We start from the raw sequence: 19,474 nt of genomic DNA, 5'->3' as shown, positions 1-19,474 counted from the left end.
CCCCTGACGGTGTTCCTCCCGTAGCCTCCCCAGTCACTGCTGGTCTGGACTCTGGCTCAGTTGGCGCCAACCGGTCCTGGAGACTTTTCCATGCTAAGACTCTCCTTTTTGCCCAGACCGCACTGCTTGTCCATGAAATTAAAGGTGAAGGGAACTCAGAAGTGAAATTAGAAATTGATTGAAGAACAGGAGTGGTCAAACTGTTTGACATTCAGTGTAATAATTTGTAACCTTTCCCTCTTAGGAACTTAAGTGATGAATTCAGTTTATATACATCACCCTTCTTCGGCCTGAGAGCTGTTTCTCTGTCTATATCTCTCAATCTCAAGGAAACACTGGAATGCAAATTTAGTAGCTGTGATTTTTGATATAATAATTTTATAATGATTTATTAAAATTGTAATTATTTATAATTATTTTTTAATTTATAATGATTTATAATTATTCTACCCATGTTATTTATTTGCTAGGGAATAAAACACATTGGTGCCTTAGATTCTTGGCTGAGGTATTAAAGCTGCTCAGGTGAGAAGTTCCTCTCATGGCTGCATTTGACCACCAGAGGGCAGCATCTCCACATAGTTTGCTACTGGGCAGGCGCTCAGAATTTAGAATTTAAACATTTTACAATATTTTATTATTACATGGCACATAGACACAGATTTGCATGTACATATATATAGAGTGTGTTTTTATATGCATTTTCCTATTTGAGAGTGTTGAATATGTGCATTTTTCCCGGTAAGAATTAAGATGTTTTTCATAAAAGTACATAGAAATATCAAAATCTGAAAAATTAACATTGATAAATACTATTTTTCTATTCACTATTTGCAGTCATATTCACTACTGATAAGTGCTCTTTTACTACTCAAATATATTACTATTTGCTACTTCACTATTTACTACTGAAAAATTAACATTAATAAATACTATTTTTACCATTTACTATTTTACTACCCACATTGTATTTACTACTGTTTATAAGTGTAACTTTTAATTATCTTTATAAAAATATAAATAATATAAAAAATAAAAAATATCTCTTTCCCCAGTCCAAGCCAGTCCACAGACATTGAGCGAGACCAGCCACTGTTGGTTGCTTCTGATCCAGGGCAGTGGTCCTGCCTTTCTGCCTCCTGGTGACGTTCTGGGGAAGTAGACACACAGCGGGGTTGTTGTCTGCATCGCCTCACTTTTAATTTGGCTAATTCTTTCTTCTCATTATTGGATTCAAGCACTTATTAGATTTCGAGCCGTCCCCTGTCCCTATGGATAACTGAGCCCTCGTTTCCCAGTGCTAGACCCAGCAACTTCACATCGCCCTGACAGTGTAGAAATGCAGGGACGAGTTTGAGGCCCTGGGGCCTGTGGCTGCGGAGCTGTCCAGGCCGGTGCCCTGACCCGGGGCCTCTCGGCCCTGTGGGCAGGGAGTCCCGAGCACGGCCTTTCTGGCTGTCATGTAGAGGCGGTGCCGGAGGGTCACCAGTACGTGTGGGTGGGCAGGGAGGTACCAGGACGCACCCAAGCATAGCTGCCAGTCAGCGAGAGATGAGGCGGGCCGGCATCAGACACAGCAGGGAGGGTGCTCGCCCTGCACACAGCCACCCCTGAGTGCTGCTGGGTGGCCCCCAGACCAAAGAAAAAACAAAAAATGAGGGGTGGCCGGGGAGGGGGGAGTGGAACTAGAGGTGGTGGAAGGATGGGGAAGCGGCTTCAGGGCTGGGTGTGTGGTCGTGACTGGGGTGTGCAGGAACTGTACGATGAATCTGAGCACCAGGTGACCCTCATGCCTACGCTATTATGCATTCTACCTATACACACGTATATCATGTCATGTATGTCATGAAACAAATATATCTATTTGTTTGTTTCTAAAGGCTGGAAGGCCGCAGCCAGGAATTGCATGGTTAAGAGTCCCTGGGTGTTCGTGGTGGTTCTCTGGTAGTTTGGAGCTAATGATGTGTACTCCGTGTCCATTCATGGTCAGGTGCTGGCCATGGTCAGAACGACCGATGCACTGTGTGTTCCCGTACTCTTTCAGGCAGGATGAACCATTTCACTTAATAGTTTCTCTGTCACAAGAGCATGTTACTACTGCAGAAGTAAAAAGTCATTAGCAGCGTCAATTTTGGCATGTGCCTCATTTCTTGGAATATATTATTGCTAATTTACACCATCATGATAATCAGGGGTGATTCTACCTATCTTTGCTTCCTCCCACCCCATTTGCATCTCCCAAATTATTGCCTTTCCTTAACCTAATCCGTTGTATTTGATAACTCAGCTTTGCCTAAAAGCATCTTGACTTTTCTTTTCTTTTTTTTTTTTTTATGGTGGAAAAAAAACTGTATTTAGGATTAGCCAGCTGGACTGTTTAGATGATCCCAATTTTGTTGGCAACATCCAAGGCGTCATAATCAGGAGCCAGCCGAACATATGCCTTTTTCTCTCCATCAGGCCTAATCAGGGTGTTGACCTTGGCTACATCAATGTCATAGAGCTTCTTCACAGCCTGTTTAATCTGGTGCTTGTTGGCCTTGACATCCACAATGAACACAAGTGTGTTGTTATCTTCTATCTTCTTCATGGCTGACTCAGTAGTGAGAGGAAACTTGATGATGGCATAATGGTCAAGCTTGTTTCTCCTGGGGGCGCTCTTCCGAGGGTATTTGGGTTGCCTTCTCAGCCGCAGGGTCTTGGGTCTTCGGAAGGTGGGTGATGTGCGGATCTTTTTCTTTTTCTGGCTGTGGACGCCTTTCAGCACTGCTTTCTTGGCCTTCAAAGCTTTGGCTTTGGCTTCAACTTTGGGAGGGGCAGGGGCTTCCTTCTTGGCCTTCGGCGCCATCTTCGTAAAAAGCTTGACTTTTCTTTTAAAGGTTGAAATGAAAAAAAAAAAACCTCTATATGAAAACTATATGAAAATAGGTGCAGATTAACTTGACTTATTTTTAAGGCACAGGGAGAAAATTTCCCTTGTCAGTCTATTTCCGCAGTGTAAAAAGCCCTCTCTTGCCCTTATTTTCAAAGTGTTTTGTTTGGAAACCACTTAGATTGCGACTCTAGTTGGAGGGTCCCAGTGAATGCACACAGAGCTTCTGCAAATGTGGGTGTCTTAGACAGTGATTTGCCTCCATGAAAAATTAAGCTTGGTGTGACATTATTTATGGAACAACAGAGCGTGTGACAGCAGGCTCCCCACTGGTGGCTTCTCCCTGGGATCCCAGGCTGCGCGTAGCTGTCCTGTCAGCCCCGTCAGCCCCAGCCGCTGGGCTGGGTTTCAGTGTGACGCGTCTAACAAGGCCAGCCAGGGTCTCTGGGCTGTTCTCACAGCTGGTCTCCTCGCAGACTGGAGTACCGGACAGAGGGGACGGGAGGCACCATCGGCTTCACACCAGGTCTGGCCCATGCGCGCCCTGTGGCCCCTCAGATTAACATCCTCTCTTTTGGCGTTTCAAACCCGCCTCTGGGCCCGAGACTCACAGACGGCGATGCTGCGGCCTGTGCCTTGCCTGGCGTGCAGAGTGCTGCCAGCCCCTCGTGTCCTGTCTGTAGTATGGGGCATCTCCGTCACAGAGGCCCTATGCCAGTCATTATTTCTTTCGCAAGTAATTGGCTATTCCACTTTTGGGGATTCAGACGTGTTCTGGGCCTCTTGGGCAAAGGATGCCCAGCTTGAGGTTTCCTCTAAGGTTATTTTGTAGTGAGCTCACATTGAGGAGCAGCTCACAAGGGGGCCAGTATGTGATTGGGTGAGTGTCATGGCGTCAGTGCTCTCCTGAAGAGAGGCTGACCCGAGTTTCAGAAAGGGGGTTCACTGGGCTCAGGGAGTCTGTGACTCTAGCTTACAGCAGACCCCTCTTGTGTGAGGACTAGCATGGCTGTGGGTTTTATCTCATGCTCCTTTGCTTGCGAACTCTGCATTTCTAGTGTGCAGTGAATATTGCACGTGGAATTAGCCAAGGAATATGACCTGAGCACTCCACAAATTATAATCAATTGTGTGACCAGCAGTCCTTGAAATTGTCCCTGGGGCCTTTGCTCATTAGAGAAACACTTAGAAATCTGTATTCTCTCGTGACAGTGTGAACACAAAGCAAATGCATATCATTTAATAAAGTTAATCTTTGGAAGGAATCTGAGGACCCCAGAGCCAGGTACCCAGGCCCTTCCGGCACCAGTGCGTGGGGCTCTCCAGGGCAGGACTGTGTGATGCCAGGGGTCGAGCAGGCATCAGGCCCATGCACGCATGTTTCTTGTCCCCTGCACTATCTTTTTGGCCCCCTCTGTTTATTTATTTAAGATGAAATTCCAATTATGGCATCCAGAACACATTCTTTTTTTTTCTTTTAGCTTGCTTGTTTGGGGGCCACACTTGGCTGTGCTCAGATCTTACTCCTGATTTTTGCAGGGCTCAGGGGATCATATGGGGTGTCAGGGATCAAACCCAGGTCATTCGTGTGTTATTCTAACAAACAGTCCTGTGTTACAATACAGTTACTTAAAGTATTGTAAGCATTTTTTATTTTCTCACCTCATTACCACCCTAATAGTTATTGATTTCATTGAGTGATATACTGTCATATGTATATATTTTAAAATTGAGATATTTTAAATTTTGCACCATATTTGTTTTTACATAATTTGATGATTTTTATACAAATTATGTATTTGGTTATGCATCTTTGTCCTGATAACTTTCTGTTTCATTTCAAATCATTTTCTGGGATAGGTAAAAATATTACTGAGGTGCTTGGAGATTTTCACAATTCTTAGACTTACTGGTGTATTTTGTTTCTTTTTAGCACAATGTCATTTACAAGAAGGGGTTTTGCCAACACCTTGGCAAATGAGAAATAATGAAGGAGCCTTTTGTGGAAGCAGTTTTCCTGTGTAAAGTTATTGCTGGGATTCAGAAGATGCTTTTTCTTTTTTTTTTTTCTTTTTGGGTCACACCCGGCGATGCACAGGGGTTACTCCTGGCTCTGCACTCAGGAATTACTCCTGGCGGTGCTCAGGGGACCATATGGGATGCTGGGAATCGAACCTGGGTCGGCCGCATGCAAGGCAAATGCCCTACCCACTGTGCTATTGCTCCAGCCCCAAGAAGATGCTCTTTCAGGAAGCTATAGTGAAAGTCAAGTAGCTGCTCAGTGCTGGGAGGCTTAACAAATCACTAGCTTGTGAGCGGCCACTTTGAAATTCACGTTGCCCTCTTATTTATGCTAAAATTATTAGAAACTACTAATATACAGTAAACGATAGCCAGACGACTGTCATGGTCCCCTGGATGTCATTCCAGTATGTCTTGAAGGTTTTATTTTATGCTTACTGGGAATCTCAGTCTGCATGGGAAATTATTTTCAAGCACTTGGGTCAAGTCGCCGTGAAATGTAAGCCGCATTCTCCCACCAGCGAGCAAAGGTGTTGCTCATCTCTGCAGCCGCAGGCTGGTGGCCGGGCTGAGCGAGGCCGGGGAGTGGAAGAGAGCTCCTCGGGGTGTGCTTGCAGGCCACTTTGTGTTTGACCTGGGAGGGGCCATCTTTGTCAGCAGCTGCCGGGTTCAGCTGGACTGTGGGAGGAGGGGTCTTCACTGCCCAGTGATGCCTTCTGGGGCGTGTTTTTGCCGTGCTGCCCTGTCCAGCTGCCATAAAGAGCCGTGGTAGTGACTACTGCGTGTTGGGTAATGTGGTGAGAATTAATGAGGGCCAGCTCTGAAGCCCGTATCCGATAATTGGAAGTGACAAGCTAGAAATATGTTCATAAACTAGCCAATCTTTTTTTTTCAGTTTGTTTTTTGGGCCACACCCCTCAGTGCTCAGGGCTTACTCCTGGTTCTGCCGGGGATTAAACCTGGGTCAGCAGCGTACAAGGCAAGCACTCTCCTCACTGTCTGTCACTCTGGCCCCTGAACTACCCAGTCTTTATTTCTCCTTGACGCTCTGCTTCCTCTGTCTCTGGAGCCTGATGTCTAGACTCCCTGTTCACTCATGCGTTTCCTGTTTTACCCGCCACCCTTCCTTTTTACCCTGTGTCTCCTCTCTCCCTCCCTGAGTGCTCCTTTAGGAGATACTCTCCACCCCCAGCTCCCCGCATTCCCTTCCGGCTTTCCAACACCTCGGTCCACTCCTCTTCCTTTGAGACAAAGAGCCTTTTGACTCTGAGTGTGCTGAGAGGCCATTTCATTGTGGAAAAACTGGAATTCAGGGACTGTGTTTGTGGCATTTGATAAGCAGAGGCCGCAGGGCCTGAGGCTGATGGAGCGAGTAAGCGAGGGGAGGCCTCCATGTCTCAGGGGGTCGGGACTGTGGGGTGGCCTGGGGGCAGCTGAGTTCTGTCTTTGCCTGGGTTTGGCCCCTCCTCGCCGTGTAATTGACAGTGGGCCAACACCGCTGAGAGTGCGGCTCTGTGAATCATACCACATACAGGGCCTGGGGTCTGTCCTCCCCACGGGACCCAGTGGGCGTGGGGCTTGCCTGGATGTGTAGCCAGGAGTGACATTTAAGCCCAGTTGCCTGGTGCTGGGTTACTAGAGGCCCAGCATGCATCCCCAGACAGCTACTCAACACAGATGGCTGATGAGCTTTGAAGCTTCGTGCAGGGTCCAGGAGCCCAGGGGCAAATGGACTTTCCCCCCTCTTTCGGCACAGTGTCTGTGTTGGCTGTTCAGAAATAATCAGAAAGCATTTTAATTTCCTTTCTAGCCAGTGCTTGGGAAGGAGGGGATGTCAGATTGTTTTGGTGATTAAATTAGACTTCTGAATGGATTTCCCCACCCGCAGCACCCGAGTGGAGCCGCAGACAGTGCAGTGGGCTTGCCGCCCTCGATGGGCATTGTCACAAGTTCGGTCCTGCTCCTGACTTCACTTTCTGATCACCAGGAAATGCTCTGATTGCCAGACCTTCTCATGGGCAGAGAAGAGGAAGTGGGCAGCGGATTCAGTATGACATGAATTACTGGCATTTGTGCAGACGCAGAAAATCAGTTGGAAAAGAATGAAGAGGGCAGAAGATCAGTGACCCCGATCTTAATGTCACTGAAAAAGGAGTTTGGGTGGGCCCGAGTCGTCAGGGTCGCTGACAGCCTGGGGTTGGGCACAGACAGTCTTCATGGTCACTAAAGTGCTCGGGGCCCCAGCCGGATAACTGTGGTGATTCAGTGTGGCCAGTTGGACTTTATAGACTGTCTGTAGGACACTGGCGGCCACAGACCTGCGCTGTGTCCTTGGTGCGTCCAGCCCTGAAGGGCCCAGCAGAACAGCTGTTACCAGGCCAGGATTCCAGGTGGAGTGAGGGAGAGGCCACTTGCCTGAGGTGTGGGTGAGGGCAGGCCAGACATGGCCTATACCCCTGGCCAGAGAGAGGTGGGGGTCAAAGGCAGACCACCCTTTTCCGCCCTCTGAACAAGCTCTGAGTGTAAGCAGCTGCCATCATGCAGTTTGCCTGGGCCTTATTCTGCACAGGTGGCGGGCGGGAGAAGGCGAGCAGGGGTAGGCAGCACCCGGCGCCCTGCAGGCTGTAGGCTGCCATCCACTCAGGCATCGGCATGGTTTGAGGTTTTGTGATGTAGCCGTACTAATTGAAGTGACTTCTTTGGTAATTGGTCCATGTTACATGAAAGGCAGATTTTGAAATACCCCACACAGACAAATGAGAGGGATTTTCCCATCATCCATGGCATCGCTTCCTTCTTCCCCCAGAGTACCCTCCTGGCGTGGCCTCTGCTTCCTCAGGGGTCCTTCTTGGGCTGGGGGAGTGTGGGCTTCACAGCAGGAGACAAGCGGAGGCGGGCAGGGTCACGCCTGAGAACAGGCCGTATTACAGAAGTCACTGTTAGGGCACGGATCGCGATCTCCCTATTACGACAAAGAGACTCCAGAGACTGCAAACAACAAGCAGGGTTTATTGTAAGACTGGCTAGCCAGGGTCCAGCCGCCTACACGGACAGGCAGGTCCAGCAGGTTGGGCAAAAGACCCCGAGCTTCTCCAAAGGAGATCTTATATAGGCCTTCCCGACCGTTACAGCAGAGCCCACACATTCCCTAGCCAATAAGCTCATAATTCGACATGCCTCTCCCTCCAATCCCATTAGGCCCATCTGCTTGTCCAGCTTATAGATTTACAGGTCACAATTGCGTAAGCACCTGCACGGGTCCGAGGGCTGAGCCCGGGCCCAGGAGGCTATCTGTCTGGATTATACCCTTATATGGTCATAGCTCAGGAGTCCGCACATTCCTCTTGGAGCAAGCAGATAGCAGAGGCCTGAGTGGAAAATACAGGGATTTCATTGTCTTTGGCCCCGCCCAGGGCAGTCCTGCCCTAACAGTCACTAGCTCCAATTTCAACGAGTTAAATCAGTTTCCCCTAAGTTCTGAACAGTTGCAGATGATGTAATCCTTTGAGACATTTTATTGGGCATATTAAATTAAGAAACAGGAAATGCGATTTCACATTTCATCAGAGAGGAGACTCAAATCTTGTGGAAGTTGTTTACGACATCAGAAGGCTGCTGTGCATCCACTCACCCTCAGTTTCCAGCGTTTCGTGACTGGTTCCTGGTCTGTGACGGCTACTGCAGTGCCTGGGGGAGGCTGACGAGATGGGTGAAGACGCTGTGGCTTGCTGGGCAGGTGGTGCTCACTGAGGAGTCAGCGGGCAGCGCAGGGTGTGCACCACCCATGTGGTAGTGGAGAGTGGGCGTCAAAAAATATAATAACAAACCATTTTTGTGGTGTGGAACTTTGAACAAGGGGACAGGGAGGAAATGATGCAGGATGCACTAAAAGATCCAATTTATCCCTTCTTATGGTAAAAGAAATACTGAGAAAACATTTTCCAGATACTGAGAGTAAATTTCTTTTCTGAAATATCCTAAGTGGCTCAGAAGAGGATTTCAGTATGAAATGACTTTTTTTTTTTTTAATGAAAGCACAGACAATTCTCTCTCCATCCTCAACCTTTTACAGAAATTCAAAGAAGAGGAGAAATAGAAATGAAGTTGACAAGAGAAGTCATCTAAAATTAAAATTGCCCATATGGAATTGGTTTTTCTTTTCCTTTGATTTTGTTACTCACTCTTAACTCATAGATGCTCAGCTCTGTCTTTGAGAACTTTCAGGATGGTCATTTAATAGAAACAAAAGGAACAACTCGTAGCTTCTATTATGGTAGAATGATTTGTGAAATACTGAAGATGTTCTCCTTAATTTCAAGTCTATATTTAAATGTGTTCTCACTTACTTTGCTTCCATGGTGTATAAATAATAGTACAAAATTCAGATGTCAGCAAATGGAACGATGTTGCGTGAACGTTCGTGCGGTCGGAGGCGCTGAGATAAGGAACTTGGAAGAAATATGTCTCATGGAGGACCAGGCTCGCTCTGCCTCTTGGCAAAGGTAGAGGGCCTCGTGGATCTCCTTGTATTGATCATGGCACTTCCAAAGGGTGCAATACATTGATGTCACCAAAGGCACCAAAAGATGTTACAGGAAGAACATTGAGGCAACATTATTCTCTTGTATCTGCAGGCCAGTAATCTAGGCCTTGGGAAAGAAGATACAAAACCAAAACCTAAACCTTCCTTGGGCTGAAAGCACTTGGATTTATATCCCAAAGACCAGGCTGGGCTGCCACAGGAAATCTACATGTCAATTACAAACTAGGCAGCACCTGAAATCTATATCCCAAAGACTAGGCCGGGCCAGAGCTTGGAATCTACAATGTCAAAAGTCTGGCCTGGCTAGCACCTAAAATATGTATGTCAAAGACCAGCCAGGCTTCTGTGAGAAAAGGAAAACTGCCTCTGAAATTATTTCCTGAAGGCAGCTGAAAAGGGGAAAATATTCCTGTCTGCAGTACAATGTTCCCAACAGAAGGAAACGTAAATAGCATTTCTTTCCTCACTTTTTCCCAATTTAACCTTTCCCCTGGACAGGAAAGAATCTCTGTTCCTAGGTTTTTGTTTAATTTCAGACTTTAGTTTGGATTGGATTGTGTTTAGGAGCTAATAGAAGTTTATGTGCTGGTGAAGTGTCTGAGCGTGTGTGGTCGGCTGCTGCAAGGGCATCCAACCATGGGTCCAGGCAGCAGGTGAGTGGAACCGGAAGTTGAAGAGTTCAAGATCAGCCGCTGCTCACAGGGTCGCTGGCCTTAGCACAGGCTTAGCCAGGAGGGAGCCTGGCCAGGAGGTAGCGGAGGCCTGAGCTGCAAGCGAGGAGTGGCGGCTGCTGTTTCTCAGGGCTCACCTGGGGGTCTGTATCCCAAGTGCCCTGTTTATACCACCTGGCTCCCTGTCCAGTGGGTCAGTGAAAGAGGCACAGTCGGCTCCGTGTCCCAGATGAACACGTGGGCTGTCAGGGGTGCGAGTCCTTTCCTGCGATACTGAAGATGCCGTCAGCACGCGGGCTGATGTCCAGGTGGGCTCTGCCCTCTCTGTGGAATGGCCTCCTGTCCACGGGCAGCAGGACCTGCGCAGTTGGGAAGAGCAGGTTGCATGCCCTGCCTTGCCTCCAGGGAGGTCTTTGGGGGGCAGCTTCAGCCACTCGTGGTGTTCTGTTCCTTCCCCTGACACATGAGCTGCTGCGATAGCCGCTGACCAGAGAACGCTCGAGCCCTGGCCAGCAGGCTGCCCTGCCTGCCTCCTTGCCTGGCTGAGAGGACAGCCGGGCTCCACCACAGGGTGAGGGAGGAAAGAGACTCTCGATTAGAAAGCAGGAGCGAGAGGACGCATGTTGCCCACTGCCCAGGGAGTCGAGGGATGTAGTTTCAGGGACAGTTTTCTGTAAATATATCAGAGACTGACTGCCCACACAGTCCCTGATCTATCCAGGACTGAACCGTTCCTGTTAATATTCCTGATCTAAGAGGCACAGGCGTAGGCCGAATTCACCACACATAGATGAAAACTGATCTCCTAGGGTCTTCTTTAGTATTTTGCTTTCTCTTTTGTTGATGAAAATACATCTCAACTCTCCACTACTGGCAGTGGACAGCAGAAGAGAAAGTATAATCATTATGCATGAAAATACCAAATATAAACACTCGCTTGCTCTGGAGGCAACCGATTCTGGTCTTCTGTTGTATTATGTCATGCTACTTAAGGCTCTGAAGTTATTAAACTGACCATCGTTTGCTGTAGTCCAATGGAATCAAGAAAATTTCTTTTTCTATCTTCTTTTGAAGCAAACTTTTTATTTAGAAAATGTATGGAGAGAGAAAAAGAGAGAGTGAGAGAGGCATGTTCAAGATAGAGTAGCCCTTTTAAGAGAGAATGTTCGCTCCTCCAGCAGGGAGAGAGCCAAGGAAATGTACTTCCTGAATGAAAACTTTAATTATTCCATATAATGACAGCAAAAGACAGCAAAATAGACACACAAAAGCCATTCTCGTGTGTATTTATGACCCAGATTTATAGGTGACAACATTCTGCGGTGTATCCTTCCCACATCTTTCACCTGAGAGGTAGATTCTTGGGTAAAAAGGGCCTTGAGACTCTCCCACACCACCCTTCCCCACATGCCATCCTCACTCCTGTCATGGTGCTGGGGTTGGATGTCCTTGAGGATGTGGTTATGGGGTTGAGGGATGGCTCCCCGGTAAGAGGGAGAGGACCCCAGTTTAAACCCAACTTTCCAGTCCCCCCTGCCCCTGGGCACGATTGAGGTGACTGGTGGTTCATGGACCAGAGGGGTGGAGGAGCTGGTGGTCCATGGCACTGACTGTCGTGCCCCACTGGTTGAGTGTCTCTGGGAATGTCTCCCGAGACCCCCGAGCTGTGTGTGCTGAAGAACGGTAATGCTGTTTCCATGCATTCACAGTTATGCTCCCGGTTGAGAGTTTGAAGTGGGAAAACACACTGACAGTGAAGTGGACTTTAGGGCATTGGCCGCCTTCTGCTGCCTTCTCCCGCTCCTGATGAGGCATCCCCAATCCCTATGAGGGCCTGGTCGGAGAATGTTCATGAGGTTCATGAGGCCACCACAGACCAAGCACTGTAGCACTATCATCCCGTTGTTCATGGATTTGCTGGAGCGGGCACCAGTAATGTCTCCTTTGTGAGACTTCTTGTTACTGTTTTTGTCATATTGAATACGCCATGGGTAGCGTGCCAGGCTCTGCCGTGCAGGCAGGATACTCTCAGTTGCTTGCTGGGCTCTCCGAGAGGGACAAAGGAATCGAACCCAGGTCGGCCGCATGCAAGGCAAACGCCCTACCTGCTGTGCTATCGCTCCAGCCCAGTTGTGTTGTATAGTCCTCTAAAATGAAGAACGCCATTAAAATAATTCTGAGTGGCTAGCACAGGTTAACCATTTGTCTTGCGTGAAGCCAACCCCAGTGTGATCCCCAGTGCTACATAGGGTGGCTCCTGAGCACAGAGTGAGGAATAGCCCAGAACCCCACTGGGTGTGGTCCCCTACCCCCAAATAAGTGACTGAACACAGTCGTATGCTGCCCTATCAGGTGGTTTCCCACTCTGCAGCTCGCCAGTCCTGTTGGAAACGGCTGTCACAGGGTTGGCCCTGAAGGTCCCCAGCACCCCTAGTGACCCTGATGTCCCCAACCCTGTATCCTCGGGCCTGAGCCCTGAAGCAAGTATCATGTGGTGTGGCCCTGGGCCCTGAGCACTGCTTGGGAGGCCCCACCCCCACATATATAATAGAGAACATGGGCTGAAATTCTGGTTCCGATTCCAGCATAATAGTTGTGTGAACGTGTGCAAGCCCTCTGTGCCTCCATGTCTTCGTCTTTGGAATAGAAATGAAATTCTGCTTCTTTGGTGTAATAGACACTGCAGGGTCCAGAGTCCAGGGTCAGACTTGACCAGTGGAAATAGCCGCACCAGGGGTGGAGGGTAAGAGCCTGGCCCAGCCTGGCTGCATCCGGGTACCCCATGTCCCATGGGCATCAGTGGAGTGACAGAGCTACAGGTCACCCCAGCACTGTCAGGTGGGCCCCACACAAAAATGAACAAAGTAAAAGAGTGGAGGAGAGAATGTGAGCCAACAGCCCAGGACCTCCCAGTTTGGGCAATCTCCCGCGTCTGAACTTACCAAGGAAAATCTATTCCTTTATTGAGCTTGTCTTTGAAAGAGAGCAGCAGCCCACGGGGCCTGCATGTCAGGTCTGGGCCACAGAAAACGTTGCTTTCAGCATAACATTTGCAGAACACGCTATCTGCCGATCCTTCAGGGAGACAGTAAAGCATCATGACCTTTAGCCAAGGGAGTGAGCATCGAACCTGACAGAGGAGGCACTGCCACGAGCAGAGCATCCTCTGTTAGCTGCGATTGCTGGCTTTGGTTACGGAGCGGGCGGTGCCTAGGCCCCGGGGCTGGTCAGCCTTGCTTGTAAAGGGCCCTGCAGGGACTGTTTGAGGCTCTGTGGGTGTCTGTGAAAGCAGTTCAGACCCTTGCCCATCAGCGAGCACGGCTGTGTTCTAGTCAGACTCTCGGGAGGGTTTTTGAAATGGGGATGTTATGCCATTTTCACATTACAGAATTATTGTTGTCACTGTCACTGTCATCCCATTGCTCTTTGAGTTGCTCGAGCGGGCACCAGTAACGTCTTCAGCGTGAGACTTGTTGTTACTGTTTTTGGCATATTGAATACGCCATGGGTAGCTTGCCAGGCTCTGCCATGCGGGCGGGATACTCTCGGTAGCTTGCCAGGCTCTCCGAGAGAGATGGAGGAATCGAACCCAGATTGGCGGCGTGCAAGGCAAATGCCCTACCTGCTTTGCTTAATGAAAAAAAAAATGGCAGCAGACCGACCCCCCGACCCAACTTCCTAGCCTGATTCTGCTCACAGCTGTCCACTGTTGAGGGGCAAAGCCCCTTTGGGACCTGGGCTTCGGGCCTCCTGACTTAGAACTGTTCTGGCAGCTTCTAGATGCTTCCTGTGTGTTCTCAGCTGCTCTTGCTCACAGGCTCCTTAGCAGGACCCGGGCCCTAGAGGGCAGCACTGAGCTGGCAGGAGACCAGAGCTGAGGAGTGGGGTCCAGCCTTCCCCCCCCTTCGAATCCTGCTGACTTCCTGAGCCTGTTCTGCAGCAGTTGTGGCTTGCCCAGGTCCTGGTTGCACCTGGAAGGGAGCGTTGGTCTCCTTCTGTGTCCCAAAAGTGGCGTGGGTCCCCAGCTGGGATGGAAAGGGCCAGGCGGTGCTTGTTCTCTGCTGGCCTGGCTGCAGCGTGGACGCCAGCCCCGGGCCCTCTGCAGACCTCTGGGCCCTGCTACTCTGGCAGGGGTCATATGATGGCCAGCGGGGTGATTCAGCGTTTCTGCTCACCATCCCTTTGCTTGAGAAATTTTTACAGGACCTGGATATATAAAGTTAGTATTGACACCAAGCTTTTATGGATAATACATCATAAAGAAATGTGTTATCTTTTAATTTACATATATATGTATATATTTTTTAATTTGAGGCACCATGATCTGCACTATAGTTGGTTACACGGTTTCATGCATGCGTCCCCATACCACACTTGCTACCAGAGTCTGCTTCCTCCCCTGCAGTCTCGGGCACCTGCCAGCCCACTCTCCACCCATACCTGGGATGCTCACTTCTGCAAACCAGTTTTATTATTTGCCGTTGTCTGACTGGTTGTTCCCATACTGTGACTCTGTCCCACCGGCAAGAGAGAATAGTCTATCTATAGAAGTTATTTCAGAACAAAATTTCTGTTGAGTTTTTTATTGATGCCCTGTGATCTACAAAGTTAGTCATAACATAGATTCAGACATACAGTGTTCCCGCACCGACCCACCGCCAGCATCCGCTTCCTTCCGTCATTGGTGCTCCCACCCCCCTGCCTCGAGACAGGCACATTGCTAAGTTTGCTTGTTGTGGTTTGGATCTCCTGTTTCCAGTGTGGTTGGCCCTGTGGTTTGAAGCGTGCAGCTTGTCCACACTCAGTGCCATGGTGGGTCTGAGTCCCTGCCGCTGCCCTTGCCCTTTCCCGTCCACCTCTTCTTCCACTTCAGTTTCAGCCACAGGGCAGTGCTTTATGTTCTTTTCATGCTCCACATGCTCAGCTATGCAGTGGCGGACAGGGCCGTGAGCCGCAGTTCGAGACTCAGTGGGAATCCCTCATCGCAGAGGCAGCTGCCGTGCACCTGACACTCACAGAATGTGAAGGATGTTGCCTTAGTGTAATCTGGTTTCTGAAAGGGGAGGTGGGAGAAAAATAACCCACACGACTGGGGATTCCATTCACCTGTTGAAAGTGACAGCATTTGGGCACAGGAAGCCTGAGAGGGCGGGGAGTGAGGCATTGTAGGAATGTGGGTCAGATCCTGCTGTCTTGACCCAGGATGCTGGGCTGGCAAAGTACAGCCCGGTAGAAAGATCGCAAATATACTCATAAGCTTGGCAGCTGATTTCATTAGGCATGAAGATGTCAAACAAACTAACAAACTAGAACTAGCTTCATTTTAAGGGAAATATATTCCTAAGGTATTTTTAAATTCAGTTTTGATGGCACTTCTTTGACTATTAAGTCAACATACCAAAGTGTTTCTGTTGATTCTTTTATTCATTAAGTTTCAACTCTGCTTCTTCAGGATGATGCAGTGAGAGGTAGCCCACATGTGACAAAATTTACAAATGCCCGGGGCATGGGCTCTAAAGAGTGGTCTTGGAAAAAATTCTGTACTTTTGAATTTATTTTAGTTAATGTATCTTGTTTTGGGGTGACCCCTGGAGGAGCTCAGGGGAGCATGGAGAATCAGGTGGTGCTGGGGAGTGAGCTTGGGTCCCCTGCTTTCATAGCAAGTTCTGGTGCACTGAATTGTCTTGCTGGCCCAATTGTTATGTATTAGGATAAGTTGCCTCAAGTCCAGAGCATTCACTGTGTGAGATTCTCTGTTGTGTACATGTGTACATGCAGATTCCAAACCGCGTCGCCTCCCCCCCGCCATGATACGTAGTTTTATATTTTATATTTTATTTTTATATTTATTTTTATATTATATTTTTATATTATATTTTATATTATATTTTTATATTTTATATTTTATAAAGAACACAAGAGCTCAAAGGTCTTTTATAAATTGAGGTTTTGTGCCCTTAAAAATACAGGCCTTTAACATAGATACTCCTCAAAACACAGAATTGAGTTTCCCTATCATCCAAGCAATTCCATTCTTGGCATTTACCCCAAGGCCTATGTTTTTAAGGTTTTTCAGTTATTCACTGTTGAGACAGAAATTTCTTGACAACAAATACCATTTTGTTTTAAGTTCTACTGGATGAGACCTCGTGTGTTTTTCTTGTTGTGCTTTTAATGAAACCTGACATGTGAGAACCAGCTAATTGCCAGGAGAAATCAGCTTCTTGGGAGTTACTGCCAACTTTAGCCCTTAGTTCATGCACTGTGGATGATTGTGGGTGCAAGTAGGGCTGCAGAACGGGAGCAGTGGGGGTTGCCTTAGAGACGGGGTGAGTTGAGGATGGTTCAGATCAGTTGACCCAGAGATCATAGCCTGAAGATTTCAGACTTGCTGACCAGGCAGAGGCGAGTGTGTGTTGAGCGTCTAGTGCTAGAGTTGAGTGGGGTGTGGGACCTGCCGCTCTGAACGCCCGATGCTTCCCTCGAGCTGCCTACAGGTCCTTTGTGCCTTACCTAAAAAAGTCAAAATTTAATCCTGAGGAGCTGGGCTATCATAAATTATTCATAAGCCAGATTTTCCTTATTCTGTAGATGTGTGCTTGAATTAAAAAAAAATCGTTTTACAGAACTTTTACACTTCTCTGATTAAATTCCCTATAACTAATGTGATTAATTTACTTTTCTCCAAAAACCCTTTGGACCTAGATTAAAAAAAAAAAAGCCATGGAACCAAGTGGAGCCACTGCCACTGACTCACCCTGGTCTTGTCCACCAGCAATTCTGATCCTCTTGTTCAGCAAATGTAGGCACTCATATTGTGTAGGACAAGATGAACATTTGCCTCATGAGTGACACTCACCTCGTGGTGCCAGGGGGAAGATTCAGTGAGACCTCATGGGTGGTGAGCCTGGTTTGCTCCCGCCACCGCCAGCCCACTTGGTCCCCGTCATCCTTCTGCTCTCCAAAACGGTTTCGATGCTGTTCACTTCAGATAGGTCAGCTTTGATCAGATGCTTTCTGTGTTTTCATCAAAACTGGTATTGAATGGAATGGGGAGCTCTAAAGATCGGTAGTTTCTTCAGGGCTCCTCAGACTGTTTTGCCCTGTTGGGGGCGCACAGTAGGATGCTTTCCGGGGTCCCCTTGCATCTCTGTGTGGAGCAGCTGGGTCACAGTTGTCTGGATCAGCTCCTGCCTAAGAGTCGGGGTTGACTCTCTAGCAGATGGTGGACATAGATGTGCGCTGGCCCTTGGTAGCTTGAGCACTGTTGTTTGCAGGACTGCTCAGAGATCACCTACAGTACCTGGGAGGGTGTCTGAACACTGGACTAGAGGGTCTTACAGCCCCTCCTGGATGTGCTGGTCCCACTCAGGTTTGAGACCCGCTGATTTGGGGACGTTCTCAAACCTCATTGCACATTGCTTGGTTCCCAGCCCTAAAGTTCTCTTAATCTCCCACTGAGTGGGGTCACAGCCTGGGTGTCTGAGCTCCTCAGAGGATTCAGGGGGGGCCATTAGGGTGAGGGCTGCTGTTCCAGAGGCTCAGTTGCAAGCCCCATCACCCATCTCTCTTTGCTTGCCAGGGGTTGGCTGCAGCCATCCAGCCCGGCCTTCCCTTGGAGAGTGTGACCTTATAAAACTCCCAGCCTCCAGAAATATCCTTGCTTGAGGCTTTTGGAAGACTGGATGAATATTCACTTAATGCGATTGTTTAAAGGTTGCCTATAATGCTATATTTGTTCAGCAAATGTAGGCACTCATATAACACAAATATTAACTTCTAAATCCTCCAAGGCTTTCCCCACGATATGCCATCTGGCAGGCATTACTGCAATCATCTCTTTATTATCCATACTAATGAAGGACTAGCATGACGGTGGTAATTGAAACACACAGATCATTTAGAAATCATCCAGGCTGGTACGGGTCCCGGGAAGCATTCAGGAGCAGAAAATACTGACTGACTACCATTTTCTGCCTTTCCTGTGGAGGTACTAATAACATATTATTCAGGTAGAAATTTGAGCAATAGGAGAATTGAAAGAATTCTAAGTTATAATTCATTTTTAAAAAATAAAGGCATGGGAGAGACTTGAACATGAGCAGATGAAGAGTGAGTCTGTTTGAAATGCATCGGCACCTTGGCATTCGTGGACTTAAGTGGGGGTGTGGTTTGCTAGAGTTGATGAACCAGCGAATCCGGATGCTGGACCTTATTCTAACGTCACCTGTATTATTTGTATAACAAATACCCCCCCAGTTCGTCCGGATTCCCCCCCCACGCCACCCCCCCCCCCACACACAGAACCTGCAGTAAGTTTTAACAGGTGGACCCCAGAGAGTAGCTCCTGCAGCATGGGGCTTGCGTGAGATTCTTCTTGTGCCTCTAACGCAAAGACAGCAATTGGTGCTTCAGTCAGACCTGGAAGCAGGCCATCTGTCACTCCCTCAGGCTGTAGTTGAGGTCCACTCCAGCTGGGGCGTGGACCAGGTGGATGGACTCTGCCCCAGACCTTGACCCTCCCTTCCACACATGACTGAAATAGTTCAGCTAAAGATCTGTCCTGTGAGTCACAGCAGAAACAGCCACTGGCCACAGAGGTGTGTCCATGGTTGGTGGCAGTGGCCCGTGAAGCCCCAGGGTTCTGCAAGCAGGACAGCTGCAGCCCTTTGTCCAGGGCTCAGAGCTGCCTGGTGTCACCAGTGGCACCAACAAGCGGCATTTCCCCGGGCTGCCACAGAGGCACACACTTGGCCTTGGCAGTGAAACAAGGAAATTTCAAGCCATTTACCAAAGCTCTCGCAGCTTCCATTTCAAGGCAGGTTGAAAAAAATAGCACAGAACAAGTAAAGAAAATAAATCTGTAGCCAGAGCTGCTCATAAATAAGGCAGGAGTGGGGGAGTTGTCGGCCTTGCTGGCTTCTCCGAGTATTTTTGTCACAGTACAGAAGCTTTCAAATGTTTCTGAGTGTAATTCTCATACTTTTTCCATTATCAAATATCCGAGGTTGTAAAATGATTTCACTGACTACTAAAACCAAAGGGAGATAAAAGAAGCAGTCATTTCAAGGAGAGAGGGGTTGGGGAAACCATAGCCAACGTAGGAGAGAATTAAGAACAGTTTCCCCATCATTATATCATTGCAATCCTCCCCCCCCATCTAAAATGAAAATGCAGTGCTCTGGAGAGGGACGGGGAGCAGCAGGAGGTAAGGGGAGGAGGGAGGGGAGAGAGCCCAGTACAATACAATAGAAACAGTGCTGTTTTGTAATTTAGGGTAAGTCATGGAAAATGAGAGGCGATTCTCAAATGGACTTGGCTCAAGTAAGAACCTGTCTGCGGGAGGCAGTGGGAGGTGGTTTATTG

General features: G+C 48.3%; 2 protein-coding genes across 4 annotated transcripts in view; one reads left to right on the top strand and one right to left on the bottom strand.

Moving 5' to 3' along the window:
• The window catches only part of ELMO1 (engulfment and cell motility 1), a 545,070-nt gene that overhangs the window by 242,874 nt on the left and 282,722 nt on the right, over nt 1–19,474 (top strand). The gene's annotated exons all lie outside the window — the stretch shown is intronic.
• On the bottom strand, nt 2,322–2,859 carry LOC129403556 (60S ribosomal protein L23a). Its single transcript, XM_055132344.1, has one exon. The coding sequence runs from the start codon at nt 2,846–2,848 to the stop codon at nt 2,378–2,380; it is 471 nt and encodes a 156-aa protein (XP_054988319.1). The 5' UTR covers nt 2,849–2,859; the 3' UTR covers nt 2,322–2,377.

The sequence above is a fragment of the Sorex araneus genome, chromosome 1, assembly GCF_027595985.1.
Source record: "Sorex araneus isolate mSorAra2 chromosome 1, mSorAra2.pri, whole genome shotgun sequence".
Classification (NCBI taxonomy): domain Eukaryota; kingdom Metazoa; phylum Chordata; class Mammalia; order Eulipotyphla; family Soricidae; genus Sorex; species Sorex araneus.
Note: the sequence above shows the minus strand (reverse complement) of the source record. Positions and strands in the feature narration are given on the sequence as shown.